The sequence below is a fragment of the Macrobrachium rosenbergii genome, chromosome 43, assembly GCF_040412425.1.
Source record: "Macrobrachium rosenbergii isolate ZJJX-2024 chromosome 43, ASM4041242v1, whole genome shotgun sequence".
Taxonomy (NCBI): domain Eukaryota; kingdom Metazoa; phylum Arthropoda; class Malacostraca; order Decapoda; family Palaemonidae; genus Macrobrachium; species Macrobrachium rosenbergii.
The window spans coordinates 51706886-51729882 of record NC_089783.1 but is presented as its reverse complement, the minus strand read 5'-3'; the positions used below and the strand labels follow the sequence as shown (position 1 = coordinate 51729882).

Here is a 22997-nt window from a genome sequence, read left to right as displayed (position 1 = left end):
GACATGTGCAGAAAACATTAATCAATAAATACACTGGAAATGCAGGAAATGAAAATAATCATTACTTTGGTTATCAACAGAATGGGATACTTTGAAGATATTGACCTTAATAACTAATCAAATTGTTAAAGCTTCAAATTTATCTATTATGTTCAGTGCTTATTACATTCTCTCTCTCTCTCTCTCTCTCTCTCTCTCTCTCTCTCTCTCTCTCTCTCTCTCACACACACACACACACACACACACACACACAAATATGCACCCTACAGAAACGATCCCTTTATTTGGTTCAATAAAATTATCAGAACATCATTCATACCAAAACCCTTTACCTCGTATTCACACTAAGAAAGATATAGAACATTTACGAGCAACTATGTTATTTGTAAAGAATTTTTGTAGAACTGTAAAGAAGTAACCACATTACAAAGGATCAACTGCGAGAAAAACAAAGCATTTAGTAATGTTAACACTAACACATACAAATAAATTCAACTGCCAGTAACAGAAACGTAGTAGTATTAGTATTAGCATTAGTATTAGCATTAGTATTAGTATTAGTGTTAGTATTAGTAATAGCAGTAGTAGTAGTTACGGAATCTGTTAAAAAATATGATGTCACAAAGGATTAAGAGCAAGACAGACGAAGGCATTTATTATGTTCACATACATGAACACCATGAAAGGAACACGAAAGTCACAGGAAAGTATCCGTACCAATTTAAAGCTTGGATAACAATGTCAAAGCACTGTAGAGAAGTTCATATCGTACCTGCCCCATAAGTAGCGGTAAGAGCGCATGCAACTGCATTCCCTTTTCAGAAACATGCATGCATCCAGTGTGCATTTCCTCTACTAACCCCTTGCATGTGGGGAAATTATCCACTTGTTATTTTGCCTAAATGTCAACTAAACTGTAATTTGACTCCATTTCTCAAATCAAAGTCTTTAGAACAAAGGAGCTTACGTACTGCTGTAGCTTCTTGTGAACAATTGAAGGAAACTATGTTTAAAATGGCTATTTCACCTGGGACCTTAACTCTTATACGTCCACTCGTTCACATGTCTCTTCCCGCAGCGGCCTCTAGACAAGCCTGACGGGCTGGACGTGTCCGACCAGTCGAAGGTACACCCTCAACACCTGTGCGAGAAGTGCAAGAGCCTGGGGTACTACTGCAGGAGAGTCAATTAGAAGTCGATCAGAAGATTCACCAGCAGGAGGAGCTAGTGCAGAAAGTGCCGGGCTTGAGAGTCTAGGTAAGAATGTAGAATTCCCAGACGCAGTGGCCGTCCAGAACAGAGGTTTCATACCAGAGGACCTCTTCGCCATGGATAGTTGGGTCACAGCTAAAGCGTTAGAGACCATGACAAGGTGGTCAGAGAACCATTTAGGCAAAATCGACTGTTCTGTTACACCGTCAGTTAGGGATGCAAAGTATTCCAGTCCAAATATGTTAGCTTCCTACCCTATCCAGAGTTCCTTGGATAGGGCTGGAAACCATCAACAAAAGACACTTCTTACCCAGGCTGATACACTCCAGCAGACCGCTGCAACTTGTCCGTATCCACCCATGCGTCCAACTGCAGGTTCTTCAAGATTCCAGGAACCTACCTTCGACCTATTGCACCAGTAAGGTTTCAAACGAATATTTTTCACTTACGACATGTCTTCAGTTAAAACAACGACCAATCACCGAAGTTGGAGAAACTATAAAATCTTTTTCGACAAGGCAGCTCACAAAAGAGAAATCCCTACTTTTTAACCTTTAGAACTGTTTTGACAACCCACAGTAGATTTTAGATTTGTTCTTTTTTTTTTAATGTTTGTGCTCCCTTTTTTTATTTTTTTCTTGCGAACAGGGTGAGGGTTCTGCGCAGCTGCTGGCGGGCGGCCTGACGCCCTCACTCCATTTGCTTGTGTAAAGAAGGCCTCTCGCGAGAGAAGGCTTTGGCAATTTCCTGTCGTGGGTCCTTTGTCTCAAATAGCTCTAGCTATACTGTTTCCCTCCGTGTAACTTATCTTAAGAGAGTCCCGAATTTAGTTTGTGAGAGCACGTAACCATCGTATTTATTGACAATGCAAATTTCTCCGTCTGTCCGTCTCTCCATATATCTCTCTCTATCATTTTTATTGGTTGTCTTGTTGTAACGTTTAAGTTTCAGTGTCCATCTGAAGATGACTATGTTGTCTTATATAAGCTCTGACAGGTTTAAGTATACCTCGTATTTTATCATTATATTATTATATATATATATATATATTTGTATAACATATATGCTTTGTATATTAGTCATAACTAATAAAGTAACTAGGTACTTAGTGTGGCCTTTCCCGAGCTGATTGAGACTGTAAAGTATATTATATAATTCCTTTGATTATGATCACGCATTTGATATGAATATATTGATGTTTTGGAAGTATACTTTTTCCATTTCCTAAAGAGTTAGCCACGTAAGATTTTCGTTTTTTTTTTTCAAGAGGAATTAATGGTAGTTAGGCCAAGAAAACTGATGTTCATTTTCTTCTAACTCAAAGTCCATTAACCTACTTTTCCTGCTGCTTTTCCCGTGAATTACTTCTTATTAGAATTACATTTTTATAGTCTTGTATTCTTCGACGATAAAAAAAAATTTTTTTTTTTTTACTTATTTTTTGATGTATGTATTTCGTGTTTTTTTTTTTACTTAATTTTTTTCTCTTTCTTTAAAAAAAAAAAGCCACTGGGATTGACCCTTGGCACGGCTGAAAATGGTGCTATTAGCTTTAAGTCAAGGAATTATTGGGGAGTTTTTTTTTTTATCAAAAGAGGTCTTTCTAAGCACTTCCTATCGCAACCGTTAGGTAGTTTGTTTCGTTTTTCAAACTACGATTTATGAAATCTAGGAAAAGAATACCACAAGGTTGTTCTTAAATTTCAAAACTGTAGGTTGGGAAATGAACAGAATTATATAGTTTCTCCGTAATAGATGCAATTGCAATTTGTCTAGTTTGTTTTCGTGCTCGCTTTGTATATATGCATATACATACACATATATACATATGTATATATATATATATATATATATATATATGTGTGTGTGTGTGTGTGTACATACATATATATATATATATATATATATATATATATATATATATATATATATATATATATATATATATATACAGTATGTACATACAATTATAAGGCGAGCCTGTTAATGACATATTTACTCTGAAAAGGATTTGCTTATTTCTTCCTCTTTGACTTCAAACGTTCTGGTAATTCTGACTTTATTATTGTATGTGTTTGAATTCCCCTTGCTTCTGAATATTTGATCTCTTTACCCCTTTCTGTTGCATTTCATATCCTCGACTCCATTCATTTCTAATTCCTTCATTTCTAGTTCCTTCATTTCTAATTCCCCAGTGCAATTCACTCAATCGCCCAAGTGATCGACAGTAAAAAAGTTTCCTTGGAGTATATAGCCTTGTGTGTTTAGAAGGGTTAATTTTACCGAGTAAGAATCGAGGTCAAGGTGGAATTTTGTTCCAAAAATATGCCACTTGCATCTTCTGGGATTGAAGTCAAGTCATCCTCTCTCTACCTGACTCGGGTCATCCTTGCCATCCCTGCACTCTGCACGAGGAAAATGGGATTACGTCAAGAAATGGGATTACATCAAGGAATGGGATTACATCAAGGAATGGGATTACATCAAGGAATGGGACTACGTCAAGAAGTTGGACCACATCAAGGGATGGGATTACATCAAGAAGTTGGATTACATCAAGGAATGGGACACCAAGAAATGGGATTACATCAGGGAATGGGATTACTTTACGGAAAGGGACTACATCAAGGAATGGGATTACATCAAGGAATGAGATTACATTAAAGAATGGGATTACATGTAGAAACTGGATTACACCAATGAATGGGATTACATCACAGAATGAGACTACATCAAAGAATGGCATTACATCAGGAAATTAGATTACATCAAAAATTCGATTACATCAAGGAATTTTATTGCATCGAGAAATTGGATTACATCAGGGAAACTGGATTACATCTATGATTGGTAACACATCAAGGAAAACCAAGTGGGTGTTCAATGAGATCCCCACGAGACACGTGAATCGAAAGATGGATCCGGGTTGAGAGGGGAGAGAGAGAGAGAGAGAGAGAGAGAGAGAGAGAGAGAGAGAGAGAGAGAGAGAGAGAGAGAGAGAGAGAGAGAGAGGATGGCTGGCTGTCAGTGAACGCCATTTTTGTTTGTGTTTTGTTCTTTACAGAATAATAACAGAAGCTTCTCCTAGAGAATACTATTTACGACAGAGTAAATATTCTTGCCAGTCCGTTTTGCTTAAAAAAAAAAATAATAATACATAAATATCCTTTTCAGCGACTCGGTAACTTGACAAGCCTCGACGACAGACGACTGACGTCTTGTGAAGCGAATGTGAATGACACTAAACAAATGAAAATACTAAATACAGTTTTCATAAATGTCTCAGCTATTCACTATCTTCGACTGTGATGAAGTTCTCCAAGTTCCTTGTTATTACTTCTATTGTACCAAAAAAGAATTGCCTGAAGTGATTATAATATATATATATATATATATATATATATATATATATATATATATATATATATATATATATATATATTGTATATTTCCGTGCTACCCAGTAAAAGAAGACAAAAACAGATTATAATCTCCATCGCTATCTGTGCGCATTAGCCTCAAACTGTGACGATCTGTGAACGTGATACGATTCTTTCTCCAGGATCTGAATTCACTTTTTTTTTTTTTATTTACAATTCAACAACACAAATATTTCCTTCACAAATAATTGCTTCCAATCGCGGCGCCTAAGCCAGGCTAAGAAGAGGTCATTAATTGCACGCGAGATCATGAACGAGTTCACTGATCTCTCTTCGGGACCCTGACGTCAGCAGACAAATTACGGTCTCGAAGCGCGATGCAAATGAGGAGGCCAAAAGGACGCGGGTCGTAGCTCATCTGTCTGTCCTATTTCAGGCGTCGGTTATTTTCAAAGACAACCAGCCTTCTGCTACATCATTACTTGGGGGCGTAGGGTGGGGGCGAGGGGCGCTGTGTCCTGACGTTGGGTAACATACTGCAATGGTACTACGTCTTAAAGATACAAAAAAGGCTCTTCGATCCGTCTTCTCATTTTCTTTCACTTTGCTCTTTTCTTTCTTTCTTCTTTCAGCGGAGGAACCAGGAAGTGTAAAAATGAAAGAGTAAAAGACTAATAACCAAGTGTGAATCAGTTACATCATACACAGTTTGAGCTGACAGACTTGCGCCTATCGGGAGACACTTAAAACCTCTTTCAGACATCAGTGTTTTGCCATCGCAAGATTTGAGCCTTGAGAGATTTTGCAACTCAACACTTAGTAAATCGCTGTCAACCACAACAAATCTATATGCGTGTGTACTTCAAAATCTGCAAAGCTCATTCATACAAACAGATGAACATTTAAGGATATTTTCGTCCAAAGTAAATTACATTGCGTCTAAGCTCCCTCTTCTGAATCGCTCTAGTAATTCTCGACTAAAAATGTTTATAAAACATTTTTAATTCTCAGTGGAAGAGACTTCTCGCTTCTTGACATCACCGGGATATAAAATGCAATAGACTCAAAAGCTTGACGGCGAATCCAGATCATGAAACACCAGAAAACAACAGCCTACGTCTTGTCAACCCAGTTACGTCGCATTGTTGAAGTGTTTTTTTCAGTCTTAGGAGACAGCGTTCAAGTGTCCCAAAGGCATACCCCTCAAGAATATCTTCCATTAGTATCTTGTAGACTCATAAAAGATCAAGGACCTCCTAAAAAGATGTTATCACAAGTTCAGTCAGTCTCCGAAGTCAGCCCGGCTACCCAGTATGTTTGGAGGGAGCGTTCGCTGCCCCAAAAGAAAAAAAAAACTGTTGCTTAAAATAACTCCCAGACGAATATTTCTTCTCCCTCTCTTTCTTTTACCGTCGCTTCACGATGTTCTGCAGACACCGAAGCTTTTCTTTATTGACACTTTATGTTCAGTTTGGGAGTTTTCGTGAATATCAGTTTTATTCTTAGCTGTAAAAGGATTCTGTTTAAACATCACATACAGGACATATCCTACATTATATAAAATTATACAAACATATGACTCTCTCAACGGATATGTCCTTATTTGTATGAACATTCTCACGCCCACGAGCGTAAGTAGTTATATAATTATATATAATATACAGTACATACACACATATATATATCTATATATATACACTACCTGTTCACACATACTTGCATTATATGCATATTCAATCGGCCTGGCATTCTCATTCTTGTCTTTAGGAAATATCGTTTTCTTCAAATTCCTGTCGACAGCACTCAGGAATGGATTTTCTCTCTTTTTTCCGTCGCTCATTTACATAGCTAGATTGTGGAAGCTTTGAAATGCAGACGATGATCTTGTCTGACAAATGTGCTTGTAATTATACTCATTACCGAGTTGGTTTCATCGTGTGACTGTCTGCACGCTCTCTCTCTCTCTCTCTCTCTCATCTTCTTCTTCTTCTTCTTTCTGACAGTTACCAGATGGAGTAGGAAGAGAGCTTTTCCGGCGTTTTGTTGCCGATTCTTTTTCTTTTTTGTTGCTTTCATCATCCGAAATTGTTAACTATTACGCTCTACGATGATTACATAGGCGACAGTGATACTAGCCACGCTAAATCACTTCCATCCTTTACTAAACTTCAAAGACGGCTATTTTCCGAATTAGACTCTTCTTCGTCCGGCACTTGAAGTGACTCTCCTAAGCATTTGCCTCTTAATTATTTCCTTGTAAAACCGAGGCGGTTAAAAAGACACCAGGAATCTCACTTGAGTTGACAAATATTTGACTTTTGGTCCTCAAAGGGTCTTGCAGTGTTGCTTGGCCCTTTCATTTGTAACATAAAGCTACAGACATTTGAATGGCATTTCCTATTTGCGTTCGTACGACTACATTGTTTTTCATTTTTTTAAATTAAACTAGACAACAGAGGCCTCTGTAATACATGAAAGCGCCTTGTTCACAGTTCAAAGAAGTTCAGAGTTGCAGTTTCCACCACGAAATAAACGCAGGCGTCGGACTGAAATTGGTTTTAAGCAAGCGATCTTGAACTAGGCACAAAAACCAACTTCCTGTAAGTGTCAAATATCTCATAAGGTCTCTTAGAGCGGTACTACGTTGTGTTGCGCACTACACTGGCGGGCGGAGATGCTATGAGGCTGGCGGGAGTTTGGGTCTAAAATTAGGTTGGTGTATTCTTCCGCGGGTGTTTCCCTGCCGCCCAGGAACTGGGATTATTATACACACACACCCATACACCCTCTTTCCTGACCCCCTTCCACATACTGTACACCTTAACCCACACTCTCGTCAAATAAACAACTACTACCGATTCCCTCCGCTCTACCTTCGGCTGACTCTCTGCCAAAAGGCTCAGCAACCTCATTCCTGAGCATAAAACATTTTTTGGGTCAAATGTGTCGCTTTTTCACTGAGTAAACAGTTCAGGTCTGGGTGAACATAGTCTTTATCTAGGAATTCTTTATTTGCTTTTGCTTCTCTTACTGGAGCGCATGGCACTTCTGATGAATACTTTGTTGATGAGGTCATCTGCGGCCTACATCTGTTGTTAATTTTATCTGCTTGAATTATTTTCTAACGAGCACTAAAAACTGAATAATGCACATATTTTCTAAAGAGCACCTAAAAACTGAATAATGGACAATCTATCATTCGACAGACAGCACAAACAAAGCCACGCCAGGGTTAAGCTTAAAACGCGACAAGTGATATTTTCCATAAATAGACGGTAGTGTCGTACCAAGAGGCTAGCCAAGAAGCAGGCTGTGTTTTAGGATATTTTAGAAGCAATGCTTCAAGTTTATTTTTTGGGTGTTTTATCAGCGAAACTCTCGAGGACGATGTACGTCGCTGTGAAAAATAGGCCTAAAACAACAGCCTTTGAAACGCGTTACACATGGCGATTTGCAAGAGAACACAAAAACTCCAATAAACACCTTTTTACATCACCCGCAAATGAAAATGGGAAAGGTGCTTGGACGACTTGATGATAAGCTCGGGTAAACTGATAATGAGAGACGGAACGGACACATTTTAACAAACGAAAGCATGAATCACCTAATGGATTTCTCTACATAGCCTACTTCACGTGCACGCGCCGAGTCTGTGCGTAGGCGCACATACCTGTGTATTTGTGTCCGATGCCAAAACCATAACGATTCTGGGAACAGGAAGTCACATATCATGTTTATGAACACTGTTGCCAAAATAAAGCTGCTGGTTGGAATAAGTAAACAGGAGGTCATCCAAACAAAAATATTTTTATGAGCTGAACCACCGCGCATGAAAAGGACGAGGAAATAAAACATGGCGATGCAACGAAAATCAAATCAAACACAGAGTAGGTTGCCCACGAGAGACGATCGCTTCTACTCTGTTGCATAACAGGAAAAAAAATCCTAATTGACAAGCCAGACGTTGTCGAGGTTTTGCAGCTCTTGCAACGTTGGTTAGACGGTCCCTTGATTGCTAAAATGATGAATGACTTACTACGTCACTGAACCCAGTTCTGTGCGATGAGCAATGCAGTTTAACTGCAACCACAGGAGTGCTGATAAAATGCTAAACAATTCTACGGACAGAAATTAATGGTATGAGAAAACAAGTTTGTTCGATGCGAATTTGTCTGAAGTAGCAAGGACAGACTACTAAAGAAAGTAAAGAAAAGAAAAATGAACGCATATGTACACAAGATTGTCATATTGTCTCTGTCACTTTTCTCATAAGGTCGTTGCTCCTGTCAGATTTAACTGAGCAACAGGATTAGTTTCAACCACTTGTTACCAAGAGGAGCGCTAGTCTCACAAGAACACCGAGGCTGTTGTTAAAGTCTTACAAAAGTCAAGCGTCATATCAAAGGCTTTCGCAAGATGAAATTGTTGTTTCCATCATGCAAAACACTCTTCTTCTTCACGTCCTGTCACTTGAAGCAGGTCACTGAAATTTCAGCTTTGGTAGAACTTCTGACGTCGCATACCATGTCGCTTTTTAAATCTCTTTCTCTCTCTCTCTCTCTCTCTCTCTCTCTCTCTCTCTCTCTCTCTCTCGTGAAGGGTGTCACTTTTCGAGAAGGGTGTCACTTGTAATTCATTGACGACATTCAACTAAGAGTCTGTAAAACATTTCCTATTGTGTTTCAACTTTTCGTCTTTCATCCCGAAAAGACTGGCTGTAGGTTTTGAAGGACAGAATATTCTAATGAAATTTTACCAATTTGAAAAGACGAACACGGAAGACTTTGAAGGTTTTACGTGAACTTTATTATGAAACTGATGCTCACAAATATATAAATAAAATAAAGACTGAATTGGGAGTAAACATGGCTATAAATTCCAAGTAAAATACTGTCTTGTATGTTCACTTATCATACCACAGTTACGCGTAATTTAATAATATATTAAAACCACTTTCCAGAATCCAAAGCTTTTTCTCTCCTTATGCTGAGTGATACCAGTACAGTACTGTATGGATACTATGTTATCGCCTTGGTTCTCATCACTTGGTAAGTCGAACCGATCTTTTTTACGGTAGCCTTAGTCCCATACTCTTTAGTCCCATTCTTCATACCATATTTTCCATCATATGATCAATCGGCAGACACATAGTTTTCATTTAGCTTACTGGGCACTTCTTTCCCTTTTTGCGATATATATATATTCTCTGTAGAATCTATCTTCTTTTTCAAATAAAGATCCCTTGACATTACTCTAAAACTGTTTTTCTTAGGGTAGTCTCTTGACTGTAGGTAACTTAGCCTCTTCTATTAATGCCACGAGTGGTGTCAACAGCATAATGTTGCTTAATATTTAAGGAGACTGTTCATTACCCTTTTTTGTATGCAGTAGTTACTTGGCGTATTACCCAATGTGCTTCGTTTTTTGCCTACGATTTGGTTATGTCCCCAGTTGGTATTCACATCAAGTGCCTTAATGACTTCTAAGTTAGTTTGTAAATCTTATCATTTATGTATGAATCCTACAACTCGATTTGTACTTAAAGATATAAAGTTAAGGTAATTTATGAGACTCATACAAAACAGTAACGCGCCTGTGCGCGTGAATCTTGGTGCAGTACTTGTTATGACTGGTATAATTATAGATACGATAATTTGGTGAGGTTTCCTTGCCTTTCTATTTTTAAACTTGCGTATGTTAGACCTTTGAGTCTTCCGCTTTGTGAGGCTAGAATTTATCTGTTCTGTCAAAGGTTCCAGTGAGATCTTTAACATCATTAAGAACGTGGAAGCAACATACATCGTTAGTATCTACAATGCGAATCCTGTAACACAGAACATTCTGGTCATACCAGGAACTGCACCAAGAACTGTATCAGATAAAGTTGTATTGTATGCCAAACTGAAACGAGCATAGCATAATATTAACCGAAGGACTTACACTGGCATTGCATGCCAGAATGTCATGTCCAAGATAAAGTATATTATATCCAGATGTATATGTTTTCATCACGCATGTTCTTATTTACATAACGAGTGAACAGGGGAAAAGTATCTCAATGCAATGCCTTATTTCAGCTCGGGGTGGAAGGGTAAGTTAAATAAATGGATCCTTTCGGTATCGATAGATGTGGCAACTGTGACTAAAAATGAAAAGGGAATGGCTTTGTAATGTTAAATAGTGACCAACTGCAAGGAAAATAAAGCAAAAATATTGAGAAACTTTTCCCTCGATTAAGTGAAGGGAGGAGAAAGAGCCCACACCCGTGAAAGGGAGCTTGGCTTCAGAACGCTTTCCTCACCAGAGTATTACACTCGCCAACGCGGAACCCCGTTGCCATTAACTGATATTATGACTTTTCTATGTATATAAGGTGGTAATAGACTTTTCGTCTATATGAAGTAGATTATTGAAACCCTCTTCTATCTCTCTCTCTCTCTGTTTCCAATTATATTAATATGAACTCCTTTCACTTCATCTACCCTGGTTCATAAACTTACCCGAGGACGTCATTGTCAATCGAGATTGTCCTCATTGTGTTCGCTAGGCCTTTTTGAATAAAGGGAATGAAGTGAAAGGTTTTCACTTCTCTGACTTGACGTTTATCCAAACTGCACGCGCATAAGGGAACCTTGTCGCTGTATTACTGCACATGGATGGAGGGGAAAAAAATGTTGTATTTTGAGGCGTGATAGGCAATGCAAATGATAAAGGCCTTGCCATAACCCCGTAACTTCCATGGAGACTTGAAAATGTCCACTTCTTACAATACCCCTGTAGTCTTTTTTTTTTTAAGGAATAGGATGAACGTAAATTAAGTGCTTGTGCACGCTTGCAACTAAGATGATTTCGACTGCAAGAACTTTAGACGCAAATGTAAGCCACAAAAAGAAGTTTGAACTGTCGATACAGAGGTCTCGGACAGGCACTGGGAAAGACATACATACGGTTTGACAATCAAATGAAGCAGCATCAACACTGTTAAATTTCAATGATGTGCTTACTGGCTATGTAACAACGTAGAGAATTAGGCCTATTGAAAAGAGCTACAAGATTTGTAAGGGACACAATTACGACAGAGACCTAAGGAGGCTTCAAGCTGCTACCATTAAGTACACAGCAGCCTTTATTATCAGGATTGGCATTCCATTTCATAGCAGTCACTGCCTAATTCATTAGTCTGAGTTTTCTCTCCCTTTATGTGTAGTAATACACCTTCAATCCTCGCAATTCCTGCAACATCTCTCGGTTCAGATGCATGTTATTTTTTCTTAGACTGATATCACCGTTGTTGCATGACGTAATTACTGCAATTATTGTATTTCTACGAACCTGTCATGGAAAGGTGTACATATTTTTCTCTGGTTAAATCTAAGCTTTGTGTGTGTGTGTGTGTGCGTGTGTGTAAAACAGTCTGGCTTATGCGTTACTTTTCATGATAAACTCCAAAGGGCAGTGCCTGGTTAGAGTGCATTTATTAAGCCTTGTTGTTTACTTTATCTCCTGTGCCTGCTGAAGCACAAAGGATTTCACGTTGCATTTTTCTTTATTTCGTCAATGTTTACCACTGTTACCTTGTTATTTTATAAATCTGTTGGTATGGCACTAATACTGTACTGTTCTGTGCGTAAATATAGCACGAAATCTATTATTTGATTTTAATTATTCAGCATTTAGTGGATTTCATGTTAAGTTTTTAAGATATGTGAGGTTCAAAGACTCACTGAAGCCTACATTTTTACACTCAGTAGAATGTTTATACTCTATGGGACTTTTAAGCCAGTATTAATCTCCATAGAAGTTAGAATGGATTGGGAAAAGATTCCCAATCTATATTCTGCCAAGTTAGTATTATACCATTTCACTTTTCCACACCAAATTAGAACTCCTCTTTAAGTGAACAGAAAGTTATTAAATAGTAGCTTTTTATTTAGATAATGATGCTCAAAACTCAACTTCCTGTGAGCCGTATTTTTAAGGCAATTTCAGGTAACTAGATAACACGGTTTTTTGTTCCAAAATATTTTTTGTGCTTTGTGTGTTTTTTGAAGTATCGACGAAGAAAAATAATTAAGTGATAAAAGGTTAGAAAGCTTAAGGTCAGTACCCTGTGTGCCTGCCATAGCAGCAGTTGGTGGTTCTCCTTTTTCACAAATGGTCAATCACTTACAGAAGAGACAAACCTAGGCCTACGTGTCTTCCAGTGCATCGTTGATTACTCAACTGCTTTTCAAAACTCCATTGGAATTATAGCTTTTACTAGAATTCTCTAAACAAAGGTACCGCAATACGTCCTAATCTTTTTCATTATTGTTAAAGACCATTGCACTAGGAATAGGAGAGGTTCCAGCAATTCTGAACGATGAATAAATTTGCCAGTATCTCAGGAACATGACCCGTTACGCGAGTTCAAAGTATGACACTCTAGTTTTTAGACCTAGATACCTGTTCAAGAATAATCTAATTTTTTCATCGAAATAATGCACACTGTCATTTTCATTTCATTCAAACTAAGAACGCCTGTAAATCATCGTACCTTAACAATAATACATAAGACGAATCTCATTATGTAGTTTAGTTCTCTACAGGTTGCTTAAGGCTACAAATCCACACGCATCTTAAATGTTGAAACATATACAGGTATAACTATTCATCACTTCAGACTAATGGCTGAGCACAAGGACGATCGGACGGCATTCCACAGCATTTTGATATTGATCACATATTTTGGCAAGGCTCTGGCATGAGGGAACAGAATTCGAAAAAACTGGTAGTCTCTGTGACTTCTGATCTTCTTACAATAGTCATCATTGCTCGTTTTTGGAAGGTCTCAGTAGCAGGGAAGGTTCAGTATTCATACATGCATGAGATAGAAAAGCAAGGAAATTCCAGAAAGAGCCAATATCTCGTGCTGAATCTGATGGATATTCCATAAAATAGTCATGGTGTGCCTTCTTCAGCATGTAAGGAATATTTTACTTCCATATCTTCTCTATCCCTCACCTTCGAATACCGAGTCTTCCGTTGGCTGCCGGATTTACAAATGCAGAATAAAAGAAACCTAGTACATTTCTAGGACAGATTTTTAGACTCATGAAGGAAGCTTCGTTATCTACTGAGATTTTTCAAAGACCCAGATTTGGAATTCTGTTACAGGCTTTGTTGCTTGCTAAGAATACATGTTCCTTTTGTGTGCATGTTTCTATTGAATTTTCTGTAGTGTAAGCTTACTATTACAGTGCCTGACCTCATTAATATAAGAAAATTTTATGATGAACGTTAAGGTCACTGTTTAATAATACACCTGGTTTTCAAAGCTTGGTTTAAAGGTTCCCCAGATGTGGTGCAGAAATGATAATTCTATTTTGGTCATCATCATTCTCAATGAACAACAAGTCAGAATGGCGTTACCCTATTTTTGCTAACAAAATTTATTATAGGCGTGTCAGTAGTATCTATATTGCACCTAACTTAAACTAACAGTATATAATTATCATATTACAGATGACAAAAAGCAGTCTCACTGGTGGCATATTTGATAGTCATTTTTGGGATCAACTACTCTGTAGTTAACTCTCCTTTCTCTTAGTGGAATTTATTTTTTTAAAGACCAGGGTTGCCTGTCTTCCATTATTCACCAGGTGAGGCTGTGTTTTTGTTATGCACAGATATACACTAATATATATCCTGCAAGTGATGCGCCCTGGTGGTGTCGAATATAATTAAAAACTCTCCAGATCAGTGAGGGTAGCATTTCTTCATATTGCTCCAGATATGTGCCTTAGTAATAGTCTACCTTGTGGGATTATAATGTTTTCAGTAGAATATTTATGATTGTTAGATAGATTGTTGATATATAAATTGCAAGGATTATAGCCTTGTTGAAGAGATACTGGAAAAATACTGAGACAAAAAATTGAAGTTTGTTGCATATATGTTTCTCCTGTATTTCCAAGTCTTTCTTTTTTGTATGAAAATTGTAGGATTATCCAGTTACCCTCAACTATAGTTAATTCACACCACCCGTGCATCTGATATCTAACCCCGTCTCCTACGACGCCCCTGAATGGCCATTGATCAGCCAGTCACAGGGCTGGAAACTGGTCAGTCTGTTCCAGCCGTCACCGAGTGAACATCTACGCTGCGACCTCTCCTCGTGAAATATGTCTTTTTCAGTACTTTAGCATTAAGTTTACTGAAGTAGGCCTACATAATTCATATATATCATTAAAATCCTTAAATCATTGGCTTGACGATGTTTAGTGATGAAATTGAGGAACACTACTTTTCTTCGGGTAAAACTGAGGTGTAATGAAAGTTATAACTTTTGAAAGACATATTTCATGAGGAGAGGTCGCAGCCTAGATGCTGTCTCGGTGACGGCAGGAACAGGCTGGCCAGTTTCCAGCCCTGTGAGTGGCTGATCAATGACCAATCAGGAGCGTCGTAGGAGACGGGGTTAGTTATCAGATGCACGGGTACTGTGAATTGATAATAGCTGCAGATCCACTGAAGAAGAATCACCCTAGTCAATGAATATTGTTCGATTATAATTCGAGAAGAGATGATCTGTAAATTTTGGGCAGTCAATAAAAGAGAGCAAAGCAATGTTTACTTTAATATTCCTGTAGCATCTTTGGTGCTGAGGTTTTTGGAAGATGATCTTGTGTTCTGTGTTATCCCCCAAAGGCTAATATAAGCTAGAACGTGTTTTTGTATCTTAGGCTGAGCATGGTATAGATATAGCCAAAATGAGTTTGTTTTATGTTTACTTTTAAGGAAGAACACCAATAAGCAGAGATGAATGTTATCCATAGAGAATATATATCTTAGACATGGATTATGAAGTGTTTATATATTAAGTTTTTATATGATACAAAAATTCAAATCAAAGGAATCTATAGCTCTTAGGGTTTGCTACTGAAATTACCACATGTCAAGATTTTCCAAAATCTCGGAGACATCTTGAATAACTAAAATGCTATATGTATGTGTTCAAAAATATAGATGTTTTATATGTATTAATCAACCTGTAGAATTAGCGCCGCTGTACTTAACTCTCTGATAAGGCTAAAACATTTAGGAGAAGAGGTCAAACAAAGCCGACCAATGTCTAAGCTGGGAACTATGACGTCACTCGCCTCCGAGTCTGTTCTACCTGTGGGTGAGGCTTCTCTTGCTAATGTCTTGTGGTAGAAGAGAGAGCAACGAAAATATGCAGCCAAAACGTTACAGGTATTCAAACGCTTCAGATCGCGACGTCCCAATGTAGCACCAGCCTGAAAACAGCCTGAAAACCGAGAGCTCCAATGGCCTTAATGTATGCGCTGTGTGTGCTTTGTCAAATAATAAAGAGTAGACAAAACAACTGAAGCCTAATTTTCCTGAGCGTGTGACAGAAATATACTGCAACAGAATTCAGAGGGAATTGTAGAAGTCATATTCTGGGATTACCAAAAGACTGTGTGCAAACTAGATAGGCCATAAAAGTGAGCTGAAAGGTGTTCAAGTTATATCAAGTAGACCATCCACCACTGTGTGTCCCAAACAGGGTATAAAACAACACACCAGTCACTGACATATTCATACTCTAAATACTGAATCATGGATAAACCCCATGCAGGAAACTTTCATAGCATTAGCCATTTTTTACGCCTATACAGAGGTGATCATTAGCTGTACGTCCCATATCCCTACACAAACTGCGTCTATCCACTTCTATCTTGCACACACGCTCATGATTCATCAATATCCAGTGCTTTCTACGTTTCTCCCTCTCGCCCTTCCTTCTAAGGGAACGTCCACACTACATTAAAACAAGCACACATTGGTAACTTATCGCGCACACATCACAAAGAGGTTGAATACAAGTCTATGACTTAATGGTAGTTTTAACTATAATGCTTCTTGAAATTAGCGAGCATTTGTCAAGGATCCGATCTAAACTTAGTCTTTGACATTTTTAAACCTGTTTGATATTTGGATGCAATATGTTATGATATGCTGGTGCCATGTAAATTCCACCCACGAAAATGTCGTCCAGAAAATTCCACCCTCGAAAATTTCACCCACGCATAATTTCACCCACAAAGATTCCACCCAAGAAAATATAATGTTAAATATGATATTTAATAAAGGGTTTCACCCACTTATTACTTGTTTTTTTTATTTATTATTTGTTTAATCATTTCCAACCAACTGTAAACAATTCTGCTGCTGTTTAATTACTTTAAACAACCATCATCTTTACATAATTTCATTTAGATTTAGACTCGACTTTCCTAAGATTCCACCCACGAGAAAAGTAAAAGTAAATTCTCTTGATTTACTGAAGCCTTAAACAATGGGCCTAACATTTATTACAGGTGAAAAGACAAGAAGGAGATTGTGTGATGAGGCAAACTATGTATATGAGAAGCATCGAGACAATCCCGCAAAAACAAAAACTGGCGATGCGAACCATTTTATAAAGGTTGCAAGGCCCGTATTCACACGACTTACAACTGTAATAAGCCTACATTGATTTATAGTTCTGGCAAGCATACTCGCCCTGCTTCACGAGCAGAAATTGAAGCAAGAGTTGCTGCGAGTTCAGAGCGCGATACGGTTCATGCAGGATGTAGAACGTCGACAAGGGAAATAATTGCGAGCGCCACTCACCCACTAAAGGAAGGAGTAAAGACAAAGTTGCAAAGTTTGCGCACCCTTCCCTTTCCCGAAATATTCAGAACTGGAGAGAGACGGACTGCTCTGGGGATTCCTGCGCTTCCGACATGTCGCACAGGATATGAAATTCCAGATTCATTCAAATATCTTCCTGGTGGATCACTTTTCTGAGCATATGATAGTGGCATAGAGGTCTTGGACCGTATTCTAGTATTTGCAACGGGATCGGGATTGGTTGATTTATCAGCGAGTAACATATGCTCCTGTGACGGAACGTTTTTAAGGCTTCCCCAAATCTCTAGACCCAGCTGCTCACGGTCCATTTCGTCGTTAAAGAAAGATGTTTCCCGCGTGTATCTGCTTTGTGGCCGGCACGGTCTATATACCTAGACCGTGGTTGCCTGATAAACAAGAGGCCACCTACCGAAAACTTTTTTCAGTTATTCGTGATTTGCGTCCAAACAGTCAACCAGTGCAATGTATTATGGATTTCGAACTAGCTTCGCACAATGCCTTCACAGCAGTTTCAAAGTGCTGCTATATCAGGACGTTTGTTTCATTTTGGTCAGTCCTGCTGGCGTAAAATTTGCGAACTAGGTAAAAGGGCACCGCACAACACTGACTCTTCTTTTCCAATAAAACCCGATTGCTTTAGTATTCTTACCCACCCAAGATGTTGCTGATGCTTTTGAACTTCTTTCCAATGACTACGATATACCGACAGAAGTTATTTCTTATTTTGAACAAACTTACACTGGTGTTCAGCGCGGAAGAGGGGAAAGCAGACGAAGAGAAGAACCTCTTTTCCCTCAAGAAATATGAAATGTAAGAAAACGTACTATAAATGACGAAGCGAGGACGAACAACAATGTTGAAAGTTTTAATAGTGCTCTAGGGGCCAATCCATAACCTACCATATACATTCCTCGGTATAATAATAATCATTTTAAGTTTATTCTCAGTCATCCTGTCACCTTTACTGTCATACCGAGAAACAACCATTCTCCTCACCCATTCATTCCGAACCTTTCCCTCATTTACAAACCTTGGTCAGCCGGTTGATCACACTATTGCCAGAGTAGTGCAACCTCTCACCTGTAATTCCATTAACTCTCGGTGTCTTCCCATTCATGAACCTCTCAACATTAACTTCCACAAGCATCTGAAACATTCACTTGTCTTTTCCACTCTTGGGTCATTCAGCTCTACCTGTTTCATCTTCTGCGCTGGATAAGCCTTCAAAATGCACTTAATGCATTTACTACTTCTTAATCTAAGATCCATTTGTTCATTAACGTTTTTTTATGCATTATTTTACTTATCCTTACTAAAGTTCTTCCTCGCCTTCTCTACTTTACATTTATTACTACACCCTTTTCTTTCTCACTATCCTATCTATCTTCCTGTATATTTGTACATGACCGTCTTTTTCTTAATGCAATATTACCCCAAATCATCTCCTTTTTTTCACTACACCTTTAATGTCCCCATCTGAGCACTTAACGTTTTTCTCCTATAGTCATATATGTTCACTGTTGTCCCTAAGACCACCTCATGGAATTTTTCAAACTCCACATCTACTTCCTCCACCTTCATCTTTAACCCTCAACCATTCCATTTTCTCCTTGCATGCTCTTTGCACTTTCTCCATCTAAAACTCACTTGTGTTATTTATAATCGCAGCCATATTCACTTCATCTACAGCTTGAATTTTTGTCTCTTAACTTTTGCTCCAACTAAATAACGATCAGCAAACCTCCCAGTCACTCCTCTTCTCACATTCGTAAACATGAAATGTTCCTCCATCTACTCTTCACTAGCAAATAATCTGGAAAAATTCTGCTTTATGTCATTCTCTTCCCAAGTTTTTTTAATATCTTTTTGAAGCTTTACATTTCCAAAAATCACACCAGTTTCCAAGCCTTTCTCCATTCCAATTTACTGCAAGAACTCCTTGCCTGCTAACAATGCCATATCTTACTCTATCATCTTACAATACCACTCTTTCAGATACTCAAAACACTGCCAGGCACACATTCAAACGATCAGAAACATTCTCACTAAGTCTCATTCTTTTCCTTATTGGGCTTTATAAGCTCACTAGTACAACTTTTGCAGAAGCCACTGTCAAATCTTACTAAAACAATAATCAAACTAACAAATCTATAACTTAAACTTACAACCGTCACCACTCCTCCCGACACTAATGTACTGTGGTGGTACTCCTTCCCTAGTCTTGCACCTTTCAGCTACACCAGACAATCACTCCTTGTCCTCCCCATCCAGGCTCACGCGCCCTGTCACCCTTGTCTCCCTAGGTACCAAAACATCCAGCTTCATATTCTCAATTTCTTCTCTTATAAATGTCCAAGCAGGGTAAATGCAAGCAGGGTATGAAGATGTAAGCCTATACCCACTGTCTTTTGATGACTTTCACACCATGCAGAGCAGCAAGGATGCTATTATTCTGTTTTCCTGGTATCCCACAAGAGTGGAAAATGCTGTTTTATTCATTCATATACACACACATATACACACACATATATACACATATATATATATATACATATATATATATATATATATATATATATATACATATATATATATATATATATATATATATATATATATATTTATATTATATATATTGTGAGAGATATACCACGCAAGAATATTAGTTCAAAGTTACATTTAAGGCAACAAAATTTGCATATATGAATAAAAAAAATACAAAAACAAGTCTAACTGAACGCAAAACGTTGTTTTTTCACAGAAGCAATAACTTCTCTCTTACAGCATTCTGACTAGTGAAATGTTCAAGTGGACACCATCCTAATTTTCACAATGGTACGTACAAAGCCTGACTGAAATCCCTTCATCTACGATGGGACTCCGATGGCAAAGTAAGTTTGACAAGCACGCTGACCTACAAACAGATGCTGATCTTGATTTAAATCTGTCTACACATGACGGTCTATCCTCGTGTCGAGTTTGAATCAAACCCTTTCATGTACAGGCCGTGACGACAAGGTAAGCACACTTAAAACTTGATGGTATACATTTGTAACACGTTCGACTGAAAACACTTCATCACAGTAAGGCGAGTTGCGACTTATAGCAGTATAAGGCACACTAACAGGAAGGCATACCGGCCGTGAACATCTAATGTATACACGATCAGGGGCGTCATTTGGGGGGGGGCTGGGGGTCAACTGCCCCCTCAAGCCTCAACTTGCCCCCCCAAGACCCAAGTTGTCCCCCTCAAAGCTTCATCTTGGCCCCCTCACCCCCAAGCCCCAAGAAGTAACAGCATGTTTTCTTTTTAAATGTGCAATCATAAATATATAAAATTTCTCTGAAATATTGTTTCTTGATCTCTGTCTGTCTACTAACTACCAGCGATGATGAGATAAAAAATAGTAGTGGGAGTATATAAATTTTGCTAAAATACCTTGCTCATGTGGCTTCAAAAACACATAAAATAGCTCAAAAAAAAAAACTCAGCTGATTAGGCTCACTTGCTGGCCAAACCGTCTTTTTGCCCCCACCCCACCCCGCCCCACAAACAAAAATCTGAAATGACGCCCCTGTACACGATGTCTACATTTGAACCAAGATGAACTTAAATCCCTTCAATCGAGTACGAAGAGTTGCAAGGATAACGTGTGACAGAATCACTAATGGACGTACAGATCTAGTAAGGTTAAGTACTGACAGATGACTTTTCTCTATCTTAACCTCGACCAAAAGCAACCAGACGATGACATGCGCAAGACTTTCCATGTTTTGGTCAGAGGTAGACTAACCCTTTACTCTATTAATCTTGGTAGCCTATACAGGCTGACGACTTTCCTTCAAGTCATATCTTTGCATGGTCATTTACATTTGCACCAAGTTTGACTGAAATCAATTCAACTGTGCAGGCAGAGTTGTGGTGACGAGGTAAGTGTGACAGGCACACTAACAAACAAAAGAACGGACTAGTTCCCTTCATGCATCTAATAAAGATGGTCTACTTTGTAAGAGTTGCAAGAGTTCCTTCAACTGTGTAGGCAGATAAGTGTGTGACAGAAACACTGACGGACTGACATACAGGCTGACTACCTCCCATCAATCAAATCCATGCATCCTGATCTACCTTTGTACAAAGTTTGACTGCAATCCCTTCAACACCATTGAAGGAACTGCCGTGGCAAGGCTAACACCATTAGACATAAGGACTGACTGGCATACGGACTGATGGATAGATGGAAAACTATACTCCATATCTTTGTTCATGGGGGACTGATAACAGGTGTGGCATAAAGCAATATGGTAATGCGAATTCTATATATTACTGTGTGATGTTCAATGATTTTACCCGTAGAGCCCAATGATCATACAAGAAATCAGACACGTGCATGAAATGCATATATGTACATACACACACACACACAGAGAGAGAGAGAGAGAGAGAGAGAGAGAGAGAGAGAGAGAGAGAGAGAGAGAGAGGAAAAGCAACTACATAAAACTGTGTGAAAACGCACAAAAAACGGTTACAAAACTAAAACTGTGTGAAAAACGCACAGAAAACGGGTAGAAAGAAGTTTTTTTTAACGTAGAATGATAAGGAATGAAACGGAGGAAAAAAAATGTCTTGAAAATGTGGGCATTAAGTCAAGCGAAACCTGGAGCTCAGGACTGCATTGTTCTCCGAGAAACAGTTCATCAGTCACCGCCCACCGGCAGTTGTCAGTGGACGGAACTGCCAACCTACGCTGGGAGTGCGATACCGTTTGAATGGGCTAATTGTAAACAATCCCGCTAAGATTACTGCCTCTAAACAATAACTTCCTGTGACAGCTGAACCTTTTACGACGTGTAATGTATCTGAGCTCACCGTTAGCACTGCGAGTCTTGAGACATAACACACGAATGACTAAGAAAACAGGACAGGTTTGATGTAAAGGAGCAAATAAAAGCATAGGCCTATACCTGAATAGAAGAAGGGCAATGAGAATTTGGTCATGAAAAAGGATTATAAAATTTAGGCCGAAGGCCAAGCGCTGGGACCTATGAGCCCATTCAGCGCTGAAACGGAAACTGACAATAAAGGAGGTTTGAAAGGTGTAACAGCAGGAAGAAAACTTCGCAAATGTTAGCAGAAGGTAGAAAGTAAAATGGAAGAAAGATAATACGAACGGAGGTACAGTAAAAGGAATGAAAGGGGCTGCAGCCAGGGGCCGAAGGGACGCTGCAAAGTAATGCCTACGGTGAGATGCACTGAGGGCACCACTCCCTACGAAGTCATGAAAAAGGGGAGTATAAAAAAATTTTTTTTAGCAAACAGTTAAACAAGACGCTTGAGAATAAAGCGGAAACCTGCTCTCTCTCTCTCTCTCTCTCTCTCTCTCTCTCTCTCTCTCTCTCTCTCTCTTCTCTCTCTCTCTCTCTCTCTCTCTCTCTCAAAAGACTTCTACCACTTGTACCCATACATAACTGTGGATTTGTTTCTCCACTTAAGACTCCTGCCACTATGAGTATTTTAGTTATAGTAATGTTTACCACTGCTTGAACATTGTATAAGAAGCAAATCTCTCTGTCCCTTCGATGATAAACCACATTCTTCCACCATTCTTTTGCCTTATCCCTGCACTAAAGTCATTAAATTCAGTCTATCCTGTCGAACCATACACTAAAAGTTGAACAGCGTCATGAGTTCATGCTCGCAAGTTTATGACTCGCCGACACACTACT

At 38.7% G+C, this 22997-nt stretch overlaps 2 protein-coding genes across 7 annotated transcripts in view; one reads left to right on the top strand and one right to left on the bottom strand.

Annotated features, from left to right (window-relative positions):
• Window positions 1-15957, top strand: part of LOC136828897 (uncharacterized) — a 62157-nt gene extending 46200 nt beyond the window's left edge. For 4 of the 6 annotated variants that reach the window (XM_067087213.1, XM_067087210.1, XM_067087211.1 and 1 more), the window contains exon 6: window positions 1089-15957. In XM_067087213.1, coding sequence (XP_066943314.1) covers window positions 1089-1634 — 546 coding nt within the window. In that variant the 3' untranslated portion in view covers window positions 1635-15957. Of the gene's footprint in view, window positions 1-1078 lie in introns of all 6 variants that reach the window. The other 2 variants (XM_067087215.1, XM_067087214.1) reach the window with 2 other exon arrangements.
• LOC136829072 (uncharacterized) overlaps window positions 1-22997 on the bottom strand; it is a 102288-nt gene that overhangs the window by 76508 nt on the left and 2783 nt on the right.